Source organism: Eretmochelys imbricata, chromosome 2, assembly GCF_965152235.1.
Source record: "Eretmochelys imbricata isolate rEreImb1 chromosome 2, rEreImb1.hap1, whole genome shotgun sequence".
Lineage (NCBI taxonomy): Eukaryota > Metazoa > Chordata > Testudines > Cheloniidae > Eretmochelys > Eretmochelys imbricata.
In genome coordinates, this window is record NC_135573.1 from 189,975,107 (window position 1) to 189,992,020 (window position 16,914).

The following is a 16,914-nucleotide window of genomic DNA, read 5'->3' on the forward strand; positions in this document are numbered from 1 at the left end:
CATTCCTTTAACAGTTTTGGATACTTTTAAGAGCATAACCACCACATTTTCTGTATATGTATTGTAAAATTGGTCTATGCATACATGTATCCAAGGATACATACATATATTCCCGTCAGCATGTTGCTTAGTGTTCATACAAATACATTAGAAGTGACCTGCAAAGAGAAAAATGGGGTTTTGCACTTTTTCCTCTTTATGATGTATTATATAATGAAAGTTTTGGTGGGTTTTTTTCAAGAAAGTTTTGTGGATTCCTCCCCCCCCCATTTCATTTTATATTAGAAATCCACAGCTCTTCAACTCTGTCTTTTTTTTTTTTTTTTTAATGGAAGATTGTAGGGTTCATAGAAGACTGAAGAACTAAGAGGATTACGACATCAAGACCAATGAAGTAAAACCTGATTAATGAAGAGGGGAAGTTATTATTCAGATACACCTCTACCCCGATATAACACGAATTAGGATATAACATGGTAAAGCAGCGCTCCGGTGGAGGAAAGCAAGTTCAGTATAACGCGGTTTCACCTATAACGCAGTAAGATTTTTTGGCTCCCGAGGACAGCGTTATATCAGGGTAGAGTTGTAATTTCATACTTTATATTTTGTTTTTCAACACCTGTTTAACTCAGGCTCCCTAGAAATAGGCAATGGAAAATACTTTTATGAAAGATTAAACATGACTGCCTCTTTTAGTAAGAGAGAGACAAGATGGGTAAAGTAATATCTTTTATTGGACCAACTTTTGTTGGTGAAAGACACAAACTTTCGAGCTACACAGAGCTCTTGTTCAGGACTGGGAAAGGTCAAGGGTCAAAAGAGCTCCAAGTCTGCATTGAGCAAACATAAGATTTGATTTTCCTGATATTTCTCAGAAAAAACAAGTAGGAAAAATCTCTCTTCTCTGGGGCAAAACAAACATTCAAACCCTCTTTTTCACATCTCAAAACCAAAAAATGAACTCGAGTCCCACTTCCTCCTCCCTTTCAGGTCACTTTTTTTACTAGTTTATGAAGAGTACTTTGGGTTCACACTGAATGCTCAGCCTAGCGCTATCCCACTTTGTGGCCTATTTTCTGACCACATAATCTTTTACCATGAAGGTAATATAACATTTAAATACATCTGGAATTCCATATGCTAATATTGGGAATGCATAGATACAGATACACAAATAGTAGGGTGTGGGCAGTTATATAGCTCAACTTATTTGTTACAGGATTTGACTCTTATTATCTCCATTGTAAAGAAATTTAAAAACCTATCTTAGTCCATATGGGTGAAATTCTTCCATGTGCAGAAGGTCAGCAAAGACACATTCATCATTTAAGTCCCAAGTAAGCCCTCAAAATTGGGCTTACGTAGGACTTAAGCAATGCATTGTGCTGCATTGTAAAGGGGTGAATTCTGCTCTGACTAGATTTTGCTTATTAGACATAGTCGTGAGTAGCAGATGGTGCAGAGCCACATTGCTCAGAGGCATTTTAGGGAGGGATTGTACCTCCAAGAAATACAGTCTCCCCCTGAACTAGCTGATGAACTCCTGGTGTATATGGTCCTCACACCTGTGAAATAATTTGCACTTCTAGGGATGCACAGAGAGAGCCATCCCTATGCTTCTACAGGGACTGCAAATCTCCTTATCCCTTGTATGAGGTGCACGGAGGAGGGAGGTATCCTAGTGTCCTCGCCACTGGGCATCAGCACAAGGGCCACTCACAATCTGACCCGAAGCCTGATGTGATTATTTTTGTGTCCTCCTGCTTTTATTCTTCCTGCACTTGTGCAGTTGTACCGAGGGGAGAGTGTACACCAAATTCCTTGTGCCTGGAGGCATTTGGGTGAGGGAGGGATGGGACAGGATTTCTTTCTAAGTGCATGTTGCTATATTTTTGAAGTTCCTAGATAACCGTTTGATTTTAGGACGGTCTGTGCTATTTCTCTGCATTGTGCACTGTTCAGAAGTCTGGAAGCTGAGTTAATTTGTTTTTCATAGAATTAAAATAACTGAAATGATTAAAATAGAATAATGAAACATCTGGAAGACGATAGATCTGATAGTCTAATCAGCATGGTTTCTGCAAAGGGAAATCATGTCTCACTAATCTCTCAGAATTCTTTGAACGTCAGTAAAGTAGTGGATAAAGGAATTGTGATTCATGTAGACTTTCAAAAGGTCTTTCACAAGGTGTCTCATAGGAGGCTATGAAAGAAACTAAGTAGTCATGAGGTGACAGGTAAACTAGCTAATAGGAAACAAAGCATTAAATGGTCAGTTATCATCATGATAAAAGTCTAACAGCAGGATGCCTCAAGGTTCTGTACAAGGTCCCATGTTGTTAATAACCTTGAGGGGTGTGTATGTGAAGAGAGAGATGGCCAGTTTGGCAGGTGACACAAAGTTATTTAGTTTAGTGAGGAACTTCAGAGCGACCTAACCAAGCTAGGTGAATGAGTAACACTGTGATAAATGAAGTTCAGTGTTGATAAATGGCAAAGTAGTGCATTTGGAGGGAAATATTTAAAAAGCTTATATACCGTTTTAAGATATAAATTAACTGTCAGCTCAGGATAGGAATCTGAGCATCATTGTAGACAAGTCAGTGAAGACTTCAGCTGCACATTGTGCCAGATTTTTAAAGATGTTTGGGCACCTATGGCACATTTGAAAATCCCACTAAGTGCTTATTAACATCTTTACATGCATAAATACCTTTACAAATCTGACCCGATATGCAGCTGTGGTCAGAAAAGCAAAGAAGATGTTAGGATGCATGTAGAATAATACAGAACATATTGTAATGATGTTATACATAAATGAAAGGTGTGGCCTCATCTAGATAACTGTATACAGTAGTGGTCACCCCATCTCTAAAGAGAGATTGTAGAATTAAAGGGAATTCAGAGAAGGGCAATGAAAATTATTTGGGTCTGGGAAAATTCTCATGTGAACAGTGATTGAAAAGAGTGGGATTGTTTATTTAGAAAGGAGATAAAGAGGGGACGTGTTAAAAGTATACTAAAATAATTGTATAGATAAGGTAGATTGTTCTGTTTTCATAATGACATAAATTCATTCATTGAATTCAATGAAATAGAAAGGTGGAAAATTCAAAATTGATAAAAGAAAATACTTATTCACACAATAAACGATTAGACAATGGAACCTGCTGCCACAGGATGTTATTGAGACTAAGAATGTAACACAATTCAAAAGGAGATTGGACGTTTACATGGATAACAAGAGTTGTTATAGTTACTGCTGACAAATTCTGGAAGAGATATTAAAACATCATGTTTCAGGGTTTAAGCCACTCTCTAACAATACATAAGAGATTTGGCAGAGGTCTAATGTTGGGCATAGATTACCCCACATCTGCTTCATGCAAAGTTGCTTACACCTTTCTGTGAACTTCTGGTGCTGGTCTTGGATCAAGACAGGATATGGGACTAGATGGACCACAGGTCTGATCCAATATGCAATTTTTTACGTTTTTTAAGTAACAGGTAAGGACCAAATTCCAGGCAAGATAATGGAGCAGCTGATACGGCACTTAATAAAGAACTAAAGGAAATTAATGCATATCAGGGGTTTATGGAAAATAGATCCTGTCAAACTAATTTGATATCTGTTTTTGATGAAGATTACAGGTTTGGTTGATAAAGGTAATAGTGTTGACGTAATGTACTTAAATTTCTGTAAGGTGTTTGAGTCAGTACCACATAATATTTTGACTAAAAAACAAAACGATATAAAATTAACATGGCACACATTAAATGGATTAAAAATTGGCTAACTGATAGGTCTCAACATATAATTGTAAACAAGAAATCATCATTGAGCAGGTCTGTTTCCAGTGGGGTCCAGCAGGGATTGGTTCTCAGCCCAATGCTATTTAATATTTTTATCAGTGACCTAGAAGAAAACATAAGGTCATCACTTATAAAATTTGCAGATGACACAAAAATTGGGAGAGTGGTAAACAATGAAGAGGACAGGTCACTGATTCAGAGTGATCTGGATGGCTTGGTAAACTGGGTGCAAGCAAACAATATGCATTTTAACCTGGCTAAATGTAAGCGTATACATCTAAGAACAAAGAATGTAGGCCATACTTACAGAATGTGGGATTCTATCGTGGGGTGTAGTGACTGAAAAAAGATTTGGGGTAATCAGCTGAACATGAGCTCCCAGTGTGACACTATGGCCAAAAGAGCTAATGCGATCCTGGGATGCATAAATGGGAATCTTGAGGAGGAACAGAGATGATATTTTACCTGTATATTTGGCAATGGTCAGACTGCTGCTGAAATACTGTGTCCATTTCTGGTTCCCACAGTTCAAGAAGGATGTTGATAAATTGGAGAGGGTTCAGAGATAAGCCATAAGAATGATTAAAGGATTAGAAAATATGCCTGATAGTGATAGACTCAATCTGTTTAGTTTAACAAAGAGAAGGGGTGACTTGAATACAGTCTATAAGCATCTACATGGGGAACAAATATTTAATAATGATCCAATGACTGGAAGTTGAAGCTAGACACTTTCAGACTGGAATAAGGCATACATTTTTAATAGGGAGAAAAATTAACCATTGAAGCAATTTACCCAAGATTGGATGTTTTTCTAAAAGATCTGCTCTGGGAATCATATTGGGGTAGTTCTATGGCCTGTATTATACAGGTGGTCAGTCTAGATGATCACAGTGGTCCCTTCTGGGCTTGGAATCTCTGAATCAATGGGCTTGTCTACACTGGCAAGTTTTATTGCCTTTTGGCGACAAAACAGCGATAATGTACACTCTACAATGGGACTTTTGTCGAAAAAAACTCCCAGTTTTGGCAACAAAAAACTTCCACCCCTACAAGAGACTTTTGTCCCCCCCCCCCCCCGCCCTTTATTGTCGACAAATAGCAAATGTAAACACCACGCTTTTTTTTTTTAATTTATTTTATTGGCCTCCAGAAAGTGTCCCACAATTCCCATGCTGCTGCTCTTGTCAGTGGTTTGAACTCCACTGCCCGGCAGTCAACCCGCCCCTCCCCCTTGCAAGCCCCAGGAATTTTAAATCTCATTTCCTGCTTGCTGGCTTCCCAGGTGAGCATGGCTGGCTACTGCACCAAATGCGCTCCTGCTTGGACCACCGCTGAGCTTTTGGATCTGATCAGCATATGGGGAGAGGAGTTTGTTCAGTCGCAGCTGCGATTGACCCGTAGGAATCGGGACACATATGGGCATATTTCTTGAGGCTTGTGCGAAAAGGACTATGATTGGGGACATGCAGCAGTGCAGAGCAAAGATAAAGGCGTACCCATAAGGCTCGGGAGGCAAACCATCGCTCCAAACCTAAGACGTGCTGAATGCTATCCTCGGTGGTGATCCCACCTCCATCGCCGATTGCCCCGTGGATACTTCAGAGGCAGCAGAAAGAGGGGGTAACCCGGAGGCTGAAATTCTGGATGAAAAGTGGAGCTAGAAGAGGATGTGGAGCTCCCAGCGGGGTTGCCCGGTGGGGCAGGCAGCCAGGAACTTTTCTCCACTTCAGAACTGCTCTGCAGGGAGCAGGAAACAGATGAGATGCTGGGTAAGTTGCTGTGGCTTGTGTAGGGAATCAAAAAGTGAGAGGCAGGTAGTGTTTTCTGTGAGCTGGACATGGCCCTGTGTAGCTAATCTGTATGGCCAAGCAGGGTGTTGATGGACATGGAGACCTGCAGGGAATCCTCCAGAGAGAAGCTCTGGAAAGTTTCCAAGAGGTATTTGTTAATCTTCTGCCACAGATTCCAAGGGATTGCAGCCTTTTTAGTTCCCCCATTGTAGGAAACTGCACCATGCCATTTAGCAATCACTGCAGCTGTGACCAAAGCAGCACATAGTTGAGCTTCATATAGACCAGGTTGAAAGTCACAAGCATGCAGTAGTTGTGCCCTGGTTTCCCTGCTTACCTGCAGCAGCAAGATGTCAGCCAGCAGGTTGGCTGCCTGTGAAAAAGTGTGTGATAATTTTAGAATGAGTTTCCTGCAAAGCTGCCATGCAAGCAGTGACTGTTTTGTCCATACTCACAACTGCCTTCCCCCCACTCCCGACACTCACCATGGTTGAGGTGCTTGTGGAGCTGTGTGCCTGCCTAGAGTCAGTAAGAAAGTGATAGCTACAAGTTGCAAAAAGCCCTGGTTACTGAAATGTTTCAATCATTTGCTGGAATGTAACACTCCCTCTTCTGTGAGTTGTCCACAGTGCCCGAGACCTTGAGGAACACGCTACGCACCCCTGCCGACCAGCTTTGGCGGATAAGGAAGAAGCTGAGATGCAGCAAAGAAGACACGTTCTGGGAGGTGCTGCAGCGTGATGACAGGCCAAGGACAGAAAAGAGAATGCAGCATTTGCTAGGCAAGCAACAGAGCGGATGATAAAAGTGATGGAGGATCAGACAGAGGTGCTCAAGTCTTTGGTACAGCTGCAGACTGAGCAGATCCCTGGTCGATCTCCCCTGCAGCACATGCGGATGCACAGTTCTTTGCCAACCCCACCCCCTCTATGCTCTCACATTCCTTTTCACTTCACAGCCCTCCTCTGAGTTTCCCCATCACTCCATCCCCTCTCACAGCTGGAGCTACACACAGTTGTGAGGTTTTACCCTTTTTAACAATAAATAAAGGCTAAGCTATTTAATGGTACAGCATTTTTATTCTGTGCTCTACAAAAGCATATAGCAATCAATTCAGTCTCGGGAACAGGCTTCTAAATCATTTTGTTGCATGGATCTTGGGCCCCAAAATTGTACATGGATGCACCAGGGAGGCAACTCCAAAGCAGACAGGTGTTAGTGCCCCTCATTGTCAAAGTGCTTCCTCAAAGCCTCTCCGATGTTAATAGCCGCCCTCTGGGCTCCTCTGACAGCCCTAGCATCTGGCTGTTCAAACTGTGCAGCCAGGTGCTCTGCCTCAGTGCTCCACACCTGAGCAAACATTTCACCCTTAGATTCACACAGATTATGCAGAGTGCAGCACGCGGCTATGACCACAGGAATATTATCCTCGGTAAGGTCTAGCCTGCCAATGAGACACCTCCAGTGAGTTTTCAAATGGCCAAAGGTGCATTTGACTACCACGTGGCACCTGCTCAACCTGTTGTTAAACGCTCCTTGCTGCTGACAGGTGTCCTGTGTAAGGTTTCATGAGTCAGGGCTGTAAAGGGTAAACCAGGTCTCCCAGGATTACTATGGGCATTTCCACATCCCCCACTGTGATCTTGTGGTCTGGAAAGAAATTCACCGCCTGCAGCTTTCTGTACAGGCCACTGTTCCTGAAGATGCATGCGTCATGCACCTTTCCAGAGCAGCCTGCACCGATGTCCGTGAAACGCCCCAGGTGATACACAAGCGCCTGCAACACCATGGAGAAGTATTCCTTCCTATTGATGTATTCTGAGGCAAGTGGTCTGGCACTAAAATTGAAATGTGTGTGTCATCAATCGCCCTTCCACCGTTAGGGAAACCCATCTCTGCAAAGCCATCCACTATTTAATGCACATTTCCCAGAGTCATGGTCCTCCGCAGCAGGATGCGATTTATTGCCGTGCATGCTTGGAATAATACAGCCCCAACAGTAGACTTCCCCACTCCAAATTGGTTTGCAGCTGACCAGTAGCAATGTGGATTCGCCAGCTTCCACAGGACAGCTCTCATCCCCCCGCAGGTCGGGGGCCAGCTCAGCACATAGCTACAGGAAGGTTGCTTTAGGCATCTGAAAGTTATGTATCCACTGATCATCATCCCACATCTGCATGACAATGCGATCCCACCAATCAGTGCTTGTTTCCATAGTCCAAAAGCGACGGTCTACCATATGCAGCTGCTCTGTGAATGCCAAAAGCACTGATAAGTTGCTGCTGTCCATATCACACTCGGGCGCCTTCGGTTCATCTTCTGTCAGTAACTTTGCGAGTAACTCTACTGCCATACATGATATCCTCATGACAGTTAACAGTGCATAGGAGAGAAGTGCAGGATCCATCCTCTCTCAGTGCAGATGCTGGCCTGCACTACAAAGACTGACAGTTGGAAAAACGGCGCGAAAGGAAGCCAGAAACCGTTGGAGGGCTGGGACACAAAGCGGTGCATGACGGGACATTTTGCACGTCCCAGGGTGCGCCACGCTCCGTTTCCACCTTCCCACAACACCTAGCGAAAGATGGTGTCACCAGGCACTGTGGGATACATACCCACAGTGCATTGCTCATGCTGTCGACAATGGTGCCCTGAATGTGGACATGGTCTGTCGACAGAGAGAGCAAATATAGACTCGCTTTGGTGACTTTGCTTTTGTCGATTTTTTTCGTGTTGACACTAGTTTCATCGACAAAACTTGCCAGGGTAGACAAGCCCTATGAAAAGCTGGGTATGTGTCAAAAGTCCCCTTTGCATGTGACACCTCTGCACAGTTGAAGTGCGGGTTGTTAGTAGAGGCTATAATAAATTTCTGTTTTTTAAATAGGAAAGAGTGAGAGGATCAACTTCCACATGAGGATGAGGAATAAGTGGGGAGAGGGGACTGAAGGAATTGGTTTCTCGTAGGCAGTTATCATACTCCTAAAAACATGTAGTGGGCCACATCCTCAACAAAGGTAATTTGATGTAGTGCCATTGACTTCAGTGAGGGTAGGGTAGGCCAATTTAAGCCATCTGAGGATCTGGCTTACATAAGATCAGCTCTGTGAAAGATTTGCTTAACAAGATTTGAAATGTAAGGATTTGATGAAGAATCTCCTGGATAAACTCATCTTTTTAGGTTCTTATATGGCTACCATCACCCTGATGTCATTGTTGAAATCAAGGGATCATAGGTGCCGACTTTCTAATGTGCTGGGCTCTTCCCCAGGCCCCACCACCATTGCACCTCTTCTCCCAAGGCCCCCCACGCCTCTTCCCGCTCCATTCCATCCCCTTCCCTGCGCACGACCTGTATTCACTCCTTCCCCCTCCTCCCCAATGCCTCCTGCATGCCGCAGATCAGCTGATCCACTGTGGGTGGGAGGTGCTGATTGCGAGGCCTGTGGGTGGGAGGCACTGAGGGGAGGGGGAGGCGCTGATAGGGGGGCTGCTGCACCCACCATTTTTTTTTCCATGGGTGCTCAAGCCCTGGAGCACCCATGAAGTCGGTTGCCTATGCAAGGGATGTTTCTTTCTTATCTATAAAATAGTAACATTCTTTAAATTTAAATACTTTTTACAGAGACAGGCTGGACCTCAGATTCCTCTTTCCTTTCATTTTGCTGTCCTCCTTATCTCCCCACCCCTTTTGCACCCTCTATTTTTGTAGCAGCTCCGCATCGTAAACCTTATGGGGACTATGTCTTTTCTAAGTATTTCTGCAGCACAGCTGCAATCGTGATTTTACTGTGCTCTGTTTCAATAGTCAATGGAGAGTGAGATGGCTGTAAAAACATAGGATTATGTGCTGAGCTTGATACTGCAAAACTGCAATATTACTTACCTAAGGTAGCTGTTTCCCCCACCTCCATCCCCCCCAAATCATGATTCATTTTAGCAGAGGAAAAGCTGCAGTACATTTCAGTGATTTTAGTTGCATTGTATGCAAGATGGCTGTGTACTGAGACATGGTAGATGAAGCAAGAAGGGTGAGGGGGCAGCAAAACAGAATGACAATTTTAAGGAGGGTTGAAGGTAAAGCCAAATCTAGGGGACAAGTTTCCTCTCCACACCTATAAATGGCTCTCCTTTTATATGAAATCATATCACACAGTTATGGTCATTCCTAGTTGACAGCAGTCAAATCCTTCTGTTTGCTAGGATGTTGGGTGCTAGCCTATGTTTAATGGTCATGCATGCTTTTCCTTAAACTCTACCTTTTTATTTCCATCCCCAGCAAAGTAGTTGAGAAAGTGTGGCTTTTGACAAAAGATTTCATTCTTGAATCCTGTCGAGCAGTGGTTCTCAAACTTTTAGCAACCCAAGGACCGCCATTTTAATTTAAAATTTTTCGGGGACTCCCAAGCCCACCTGCTCAGCCCTAGGCCCCACCCTCACTCCACCCCTTCACCCAAGGTCTCACCCCACCTCTTCCTGTTCCCGCTCGCTCTCCCCCACCCTCACTCACTTTCACCAGGCTGGGACAGGGTGTTGGAGTGCATGAGGGGGAGTAGGGTATGGGCTCTGGGAGGGAGTTTGGGTAAGGGAGGGGGTGTGGGCTCTTGGAGGGAGTTGGGGTGCAGGATGGGGTGCAGGCTCCAGCCAGGCGATGCTTATGTCGGGCAGCTCCCGAAAGCAACCAGCACATCCCTCCGGTAGCGGCTCCTAGGCAGCTCCACAGGCGCTGCCCCTGCAGACAAGTGCTGCCGCCACAGCTTCCATTGGCCGAAGTTCCCGGCCAATGGGAGCTGCGGAATCTGCGCTCGGGGCGGGGGCAGCATGCAGAGACCCCGGCCCCTCACCTTCCCCCCCAGGGGCCACAAGCACGTGCTGGTTGTTTCCAGGAGCGGTGCAGAGCGAGGGTAGATGCGGAGCCTGCCTTAGCTCCCCTGCACCACCAGACTTTTAGTACCTGAAATCTCCCGGTTTGGCTTCAGTAGCCTCTGGGAGACAAAGCCTGATTCTGGGAGACTCCCAGCGAAACTGTGAGGGTTGGCAACCCTAGCTGATCAGCAGGGCCAGCAGCCCCAGACATGATTCTGCCCTGTCCCCATTCCTCCCCCTCCCTCCCAGTGCCTCCTGCACGCTGGGGAACAGCTGTTCCCTGGTGTGCAGCAGGCGCTGGGAGGAAGGGGAAGGAGTTGATCAGCTGGGCCTGTGGACCCCCTGGAGTACCCTCAGGGACTCCCAGGGGTTTGCAGACCCCAGTTTGAGAAACGCTGCTGTAGAGAACTAATTTTCTGCTTTAGCGTCTCTGCATTGGAAATGATAGGAAAGCAAAAATGTGTATAGACTCCCTTATTTTGCAATGAAAGCACTGATGTTTTAAAATGGATATAAATAGAGCCACTTTCCACCCTCAGTTACATCTATGCCACCCCAATGAAGTCAGTGGATTTGCATGAATGTTTCTTGGGATGAAGCTGGATCAAGGTTCCTTAGGCTGTTATCACTCTTTGTTTCAAGAAAAAATATTTTAATGATTACCCCAGGGGACTAGAAAAAATATATTTTTCTTCAGTTGCAGTATCCATTGGTGTTGGAGACAGCTGCAGAGAACACTGTAGGTGCCTACCTTGGTATGAAGCAAGGCACCTGTCTCAACACGATTTTTCTCTATATCCTTCTCCCAGTGAATTCTGATTTTTTCCAGTATGTCATCTAGGCCAGTTCCAATAGGAGCTTCCAGTTCTTCCAGCTGTGATCCAGCAAGCTGATTGTATAACATCTTCACATCCTGAAAAAAACATACATATAAGAAAAAGGGTCAGCAGTCAGTTCCAGCTTTAGAGGATACTAAGGAGCACTTATGGTGCAATTCAGTTGTCTTGGTATGATGCAAACACATCTACAAAGCCATTATTTAAACTTTAGCTCTTGGGGCTATTGCAAGCTACTTAAAAGATCTGATTCTCCACTACTTTGCACCTTTTGTGGTCATTTACACTATTGCAAAGTGAATGCAGTGTGAGTGTAAAACACTGTCATTCTGTTTTGGTAGTGTTGAACATTTTATCTGCACAGGAATAAATGACTGTATAAGGTGCAAAGCAGTGGAGAAGCAGGCCCATTGTCTGTCCCGCTCTGTGGTGGGAATATTCCAACTAATCAACTCTTTCATATGATTTCCAAAGTATGGTGTGTTACAGGCACCTGTAGGATCCTTTCCAAGAGTATAGCACAGCCCCCAACTGCACCTGTCGCTGTATAAGCATGTGTGTGTATGTATGTATAAATATACTGTGTCTCAGCTCAGAGGATCTGCATGCTTCTTGGATGTGAGGCTGGGATATGAAAGGAATAAAACTTCCTGGAAAAGTGTTTGTTCATCACTGCTTGGGAAAAACTATTCTGATGGCTGGTAACTGGCCAATTATTTAATATTTATTTTCTGCAGGCCAACTTCAAGCCACCTCTTTTACAAATGCTTGTACAAATATTTTTGAGCACTGTCACTTGTATGGGCACAAAAACAAATGAGGTTTGCACATGTAGGACTGAATTGTAGTCCTTTTACACCACCCTCTTTACGTATACCATTTCCATATACTGCTAGAACAGTGTGAATTGGTCTGTAAACAATATCACCTACAAGTGATGACCGTGCGGAGAATATGCGGGCAAGGGTATGTAAACATGTACGTGCAAAAATGGAGGCTGGGTTGAGGTCCCTTTAATATAATCATTCTGTTCAACCGTTTCCTGGGATGGCATTTCCATGTGAAGATAAAGTACTTCTTCTGGGTTCAGTTATGACCTGCCTTATGTCCGTGCACTGGTAAATAATGACGCATACGTCACAACCGTACTCCTCTGGGTACAGAAGGAGAACAGTTGCTACAGAGCCACTACTCCCTTCTAGGGCTGTCGATTAATCGCAGTTAACTCACATGATTAACTCAAAAAAATTAATTGTGATAAAAAAAATGAATTGTGATTAGTCACTGTTTTAATCGCACTGTTAAACAACAGAATACCAATTGAAATGTATTAAATATTTTTTTTGCATTTTCAAATATATTGATTTCAATTACAACACAGAGTACAAAGTGTACAGTGCTCACTTTATAGTATTTTTTATTACAAATATTTGCACTGTAAAAGTAATAAACAAAATAAAAAGTATTTTTCAGTTCACCTCATACAAGCACTGTAGTGCAATCTCTTTATTGTGAAAGTGCAACTTACAAAAGTAGATTTTTTTTGTTACCTAACTGCACTCAAAAACAAAACAACGTAAAACTTTAGAGCCTACAGGTCCACTCAGTCCTACTTCTTGTTCAGCCAATCGCTCAGACAAACAAGTTTGTTTACATTTGCTGGGAGATAATGCTGCCCGCTTCTTGTTTACAATGTCACCTGAAAGTGAGAACAGGCGTTCGCATGGCGTTTTTATAACCGGCATTGCAAGATACTTACATGCCAGATGTGCTACAGATTCATATGTCCCTTCACGCTTCAACCACCAATCCAGAGGACATGCGTCCATGCTGACGACGGGTTCTGCTCAATAACCATCCAAAGCAATGCGGACTGACGCATGTTCATTTTCATCATCTGAGTCAGATGCCACCAGCAGAAGTTTAACTTTCATGGTAAAGAGATTGCACTACGGTACTTATAGTAGGTAAATTGAAAATACTATTTCTTTTTACAGTGCAAATATATGTAATCAAAAATAAATATAAAGTGAGCACTGTACACTTTGTATTCTGTGTTATAATTGAAATCAATATATTTGAAAATGTAGAAAACATCCATAAATATTTAATAAATCATATGCTATTATTGTTTAACAGTGCAATTAATCGCGATTAATTTTTTTTAGCCGCTTGACAGCCTTACTCCCTTCCCTTCCCACCACACGTGGATGGGAAAGAGGCAGACTGAGACAGGGAGTGGATGGAGCCTTGGCTTGGTACAGCTGTGCCAGAATGGATGGGGAAGCAATCTAAAATTAGGTATAGGGCTGGTCCAACTTACTTCCCCAGTGGAACAAGGAGAATGCAGATACTGAATTCTGACTCTCTTGAGGCACAGTTTGCTCCCTGTTCTGTTCCCTGGGCAGCACAACTATTCACTGCCCTTAAATGGGCCTTGTGGTAACTCTGCAATTTGTCTTCTGTCATTGAGGGTGCTTACTTGGGGTTAGATGCTGAAGCCTTTGCTGGTATGACTAATCTTCACTAATTCAATTCCTGCTTAAGTCAATGAATAAGGATTGCAAAATTGGGCCCGTGGGTGGTCTATTTTCTCAAGTAATTATGACTTGTTTCAATGATTTGTTGCTCAGAACAGATGGCGAAATTAAGAATCTTGGGAATGGAGTGGCTTGCTAAGTATGGCACATTTAATGTAAAGTAATTTATGTACGTTATTTCAGGAGTTTGATGGTTTAAAGATGAAATGGGGCCAGATTCTTCTCTCAGTGGAATTTACTTTTTATTTACACTGGTGTGAATAAGAGGTGAATCAGGCCTCAGAGCACTGGGGATTTACACCTAATGAAGGTCCAGCCTCATAAATCATCTTGTGTGTTCATCGTGTTCAGTGTCACATGGAGTGAAGATAGTTCAGCTCTGTTATATTTATCAGATGTCAAAAATGTGGAAAGTTGTATGTGGATAACTTTAATTAGGACTAGAAAGATGAGAGGTCTGTAAGCTAACAGAGAGAGAAATAGTAATAATTTTCAGATACATAACTATCATTTATTCTTGACAGAATTAGCTTTTTCGCTTCTGGTTAAGATAGTGTCATATTGACGTGACTTAAACAGACACATACAACCTATGCGTTGCACCCAGTCTTGACTTACTTCTTCATGATTCTTTGACAGCAGACCTAATTCTTCTTTCATGCTTTCTATCTGACGCTTCAGATCCATTTTAGTTAAATTAGCATCATCAATCACTTTATATAGGGAATTAATTTCATCTTCCACTGCCTTTCTGAATGGCTGCTCATTTTCATATCTGCAGAGAAAAACGTAGTAAGCATATGTGGGCAAACTTGCATATTGTAAATGATACTGTAGTAACCCTGGCCCCAGCATCAGCACCTGCTGTAGTTTTAAGATAGAGATACTATAAGGGCTAGGGTGACCATACACCCCGTTTTGGCCAGGACAGTCCCTTTTTTAAGCTTTATTGGCAAAAGTGGCAAGTTGGCAAGAGCAAATGGGGCAAATGCCCACTTTTGTGGAAATAAAGCAGAGTTTGGAGGAATGTGTGAGGGAGCGCCAGCCCGGCACAACGGGTAGGTAGTGCTTGGGCAAGCAGTGATGCCAGCCTCACATGGGCAGCGTTCTGGGGCTGTGCACTCCTGCAGAGCAGCGCGGCAGAGTGTCTGGCTCCAGCCGGACAGCATGGCTGCCAGACATGCTGCTCTGAGTGGCATGGTAAGGGGGCCTGGGCAGGGAGTCCTGGGGGCAGTCAGGGGTTAGGGAGCAGGGGGCGGTTGGATAGGTGTGGGAATCTCGGGGTGCCTGTCAGGGGGCGGTTGGATGGGGCGGAGGTTATGGTTGGGGGGGCAGTCGGGAACGGGGACCAGGGTGGGTTGGATAGGTGTGGGAGTCCTGGGGGGCCTGTCAGGGGGCAGGAGTGTGAATAGGGATTGGGGCAGTCAGGAGACAGGGAGCGGGGGGGGTCGGATAGGGAGTGTGGTCCTGCGAGGGCAGTTAGGGGCGAGGGGTCCCAGGAGGGGGTGGTCAGGGGACAAGGAGCAGCAGGGTTGGATGGGTGGGAGGTTCTGAGGGGGACAGTCTGGGCGGGAAGTGGCAGGGATCGAATAGGGGGTGGGGGCCAGGCTGTTTGGGGAGGCACAGCCTTCCCTACCTGGCCCTCCAGATAGTTTTGCAACCCCAATGTGGCCCTCGGGCCAAAAAGTTTGCTCACCCTAATCTAGGGGCTGAGTTAGTGGATAAACCTGAGCTGGAGTAGGAAATGAGGTGATAAAAGAAGAACAGGAGAATAAAAGTAAGTAGGTGAGAAGGAAAACAGGAAAGCTTTCAGGTCAGGAGAAGTAGAAAAAAATAGAACTGGGTATGTTAGCAGATACTATTAGAGAAGGGAAGTAGAGGGAAATAAAATCTGCAGATGTACTGGAGAGAAACTATCAAGGGAAAAGAACTGAAAGGAAATATAATTGGTGAAAAAGGGAATTGATCAAAACGTTGTGTTAGGTGAAAATAGATTCTGAAAACAGTAAATGAGAAGCTCAACCACAAAGGACCTAAAGTAAATGAACAGAGAGAATGACTGAACATCTGTTGAAGGAATGCAATTTGAAAGCATCTAATGGCCAACTGAGAGCCACTAGGTGAAGAAACCCTGCGTGTGGATAAACTTGATGAACAGAGGTACGGCCACAGGATCATCGAATCTAAGGAATACTACAAGTCGAAGTGAAGCAAAGGACAGCTAAAGTGGAGTTGGACTTACAACCCAGGAGAGGAAAAACTGATTATTCTCTGAAGTGACTCAGTATATTGTTGAGAAATTTATTTTGTTCTCGTTAATAAGGACGGATTTGGTATTAACTGCACAAATTAAGGAAGAGTAGTGTGTACAAGCTTGCAAAGGTTAATGGATTAGTGGATTAACACTGCAAATTTTTGTCACAAACCAGATAGAAGGAGTTCAAAGCAAGAGGGTGACCATGTTAAAATAACATAAGTCAGTCAGGGGATAACTCAGGAGAAAGGACAACTGGTGGCGCGGCCCAACAGCCACTCGCGCCAACACCACTGATCATGTCATATTTCTTTGGAGCTCCTTGGTTGTTTAAATTTTCTAGCTACAGTTTTGGGAGTAATGCTGTTTCATTTGGAGAATTTAAAACAATGCTCCAGTCAATGTTTAGACTGCATGGAGAAAACTGAGATTCTGACTGGGCAGTAAGTGGGTACAGCTGAAAAAGAAGTGAGTACATGGCTGAAAAATGAAAAAGGGACTGTAGAACAAATAGTCAGAAGATTAGGCTGTATGTTTGACAGTCGTACCTTGTCAGAATTGAAACAGAGGTTCTTCCCTAGGGTACAAACTCCAACAGAAGTTAGTACACATTATGATTACAGGAGGTTTTACAAGCAATAGAAAAGTTAGAATCTCACGAAGCCCAAGATACTGATAACACGCTGAAAGACAAATTCATTGAGGGGTTATGTATGTTATGTTATATATGGAATGAAAGTTATCGTTAAGATAGAATCTGGAAACTTCCATCCTGGACTTTAAGAAGAGGCTATAAAACTTATGAGAGGTAA

At 43.7% G+C, this 16,914-nt stretch overlaps 1 protein-coding gene and 1 long non-coding RNA gene across 2 annotated transcripts in view; one reads left to right on the plus strand and one right to left on the minus strand.

Moving 5' to 3' along the window:
* Positions 1-16,914, plus strand: part of LOC144261515 (uncharacterized) — a 93,592-nt gene that overhangs the window by 17,471 nt on the left and 59,207 nt on the right. The gene's annotated exons all lie outside the window — the stretch shown is intronic.
* BFSP2 (beaded filament structural protein 2) overlaps positions 1-16,914 on the minus strand; it is a 37,008-nt gene that overhangs the window by 1,705 nt on the left and 18,389 nt on the right. The window contains exons 3-4 of the mRNA XM_077810101.1: positions 14,467-14,623; positions 11,224-11,385 (exon numbers count right to left, since the gene is read on the minus strand). Of these exons, the coding sequence (XP_077666227.1) occupies positions 11,224-11,385; positions 14,467-14,623 (319 nt within the window). The remainder of the gene's footprint in view (positions 1-11,223; positions 11,386-14,466; positions 14,624-16,914) is intronic.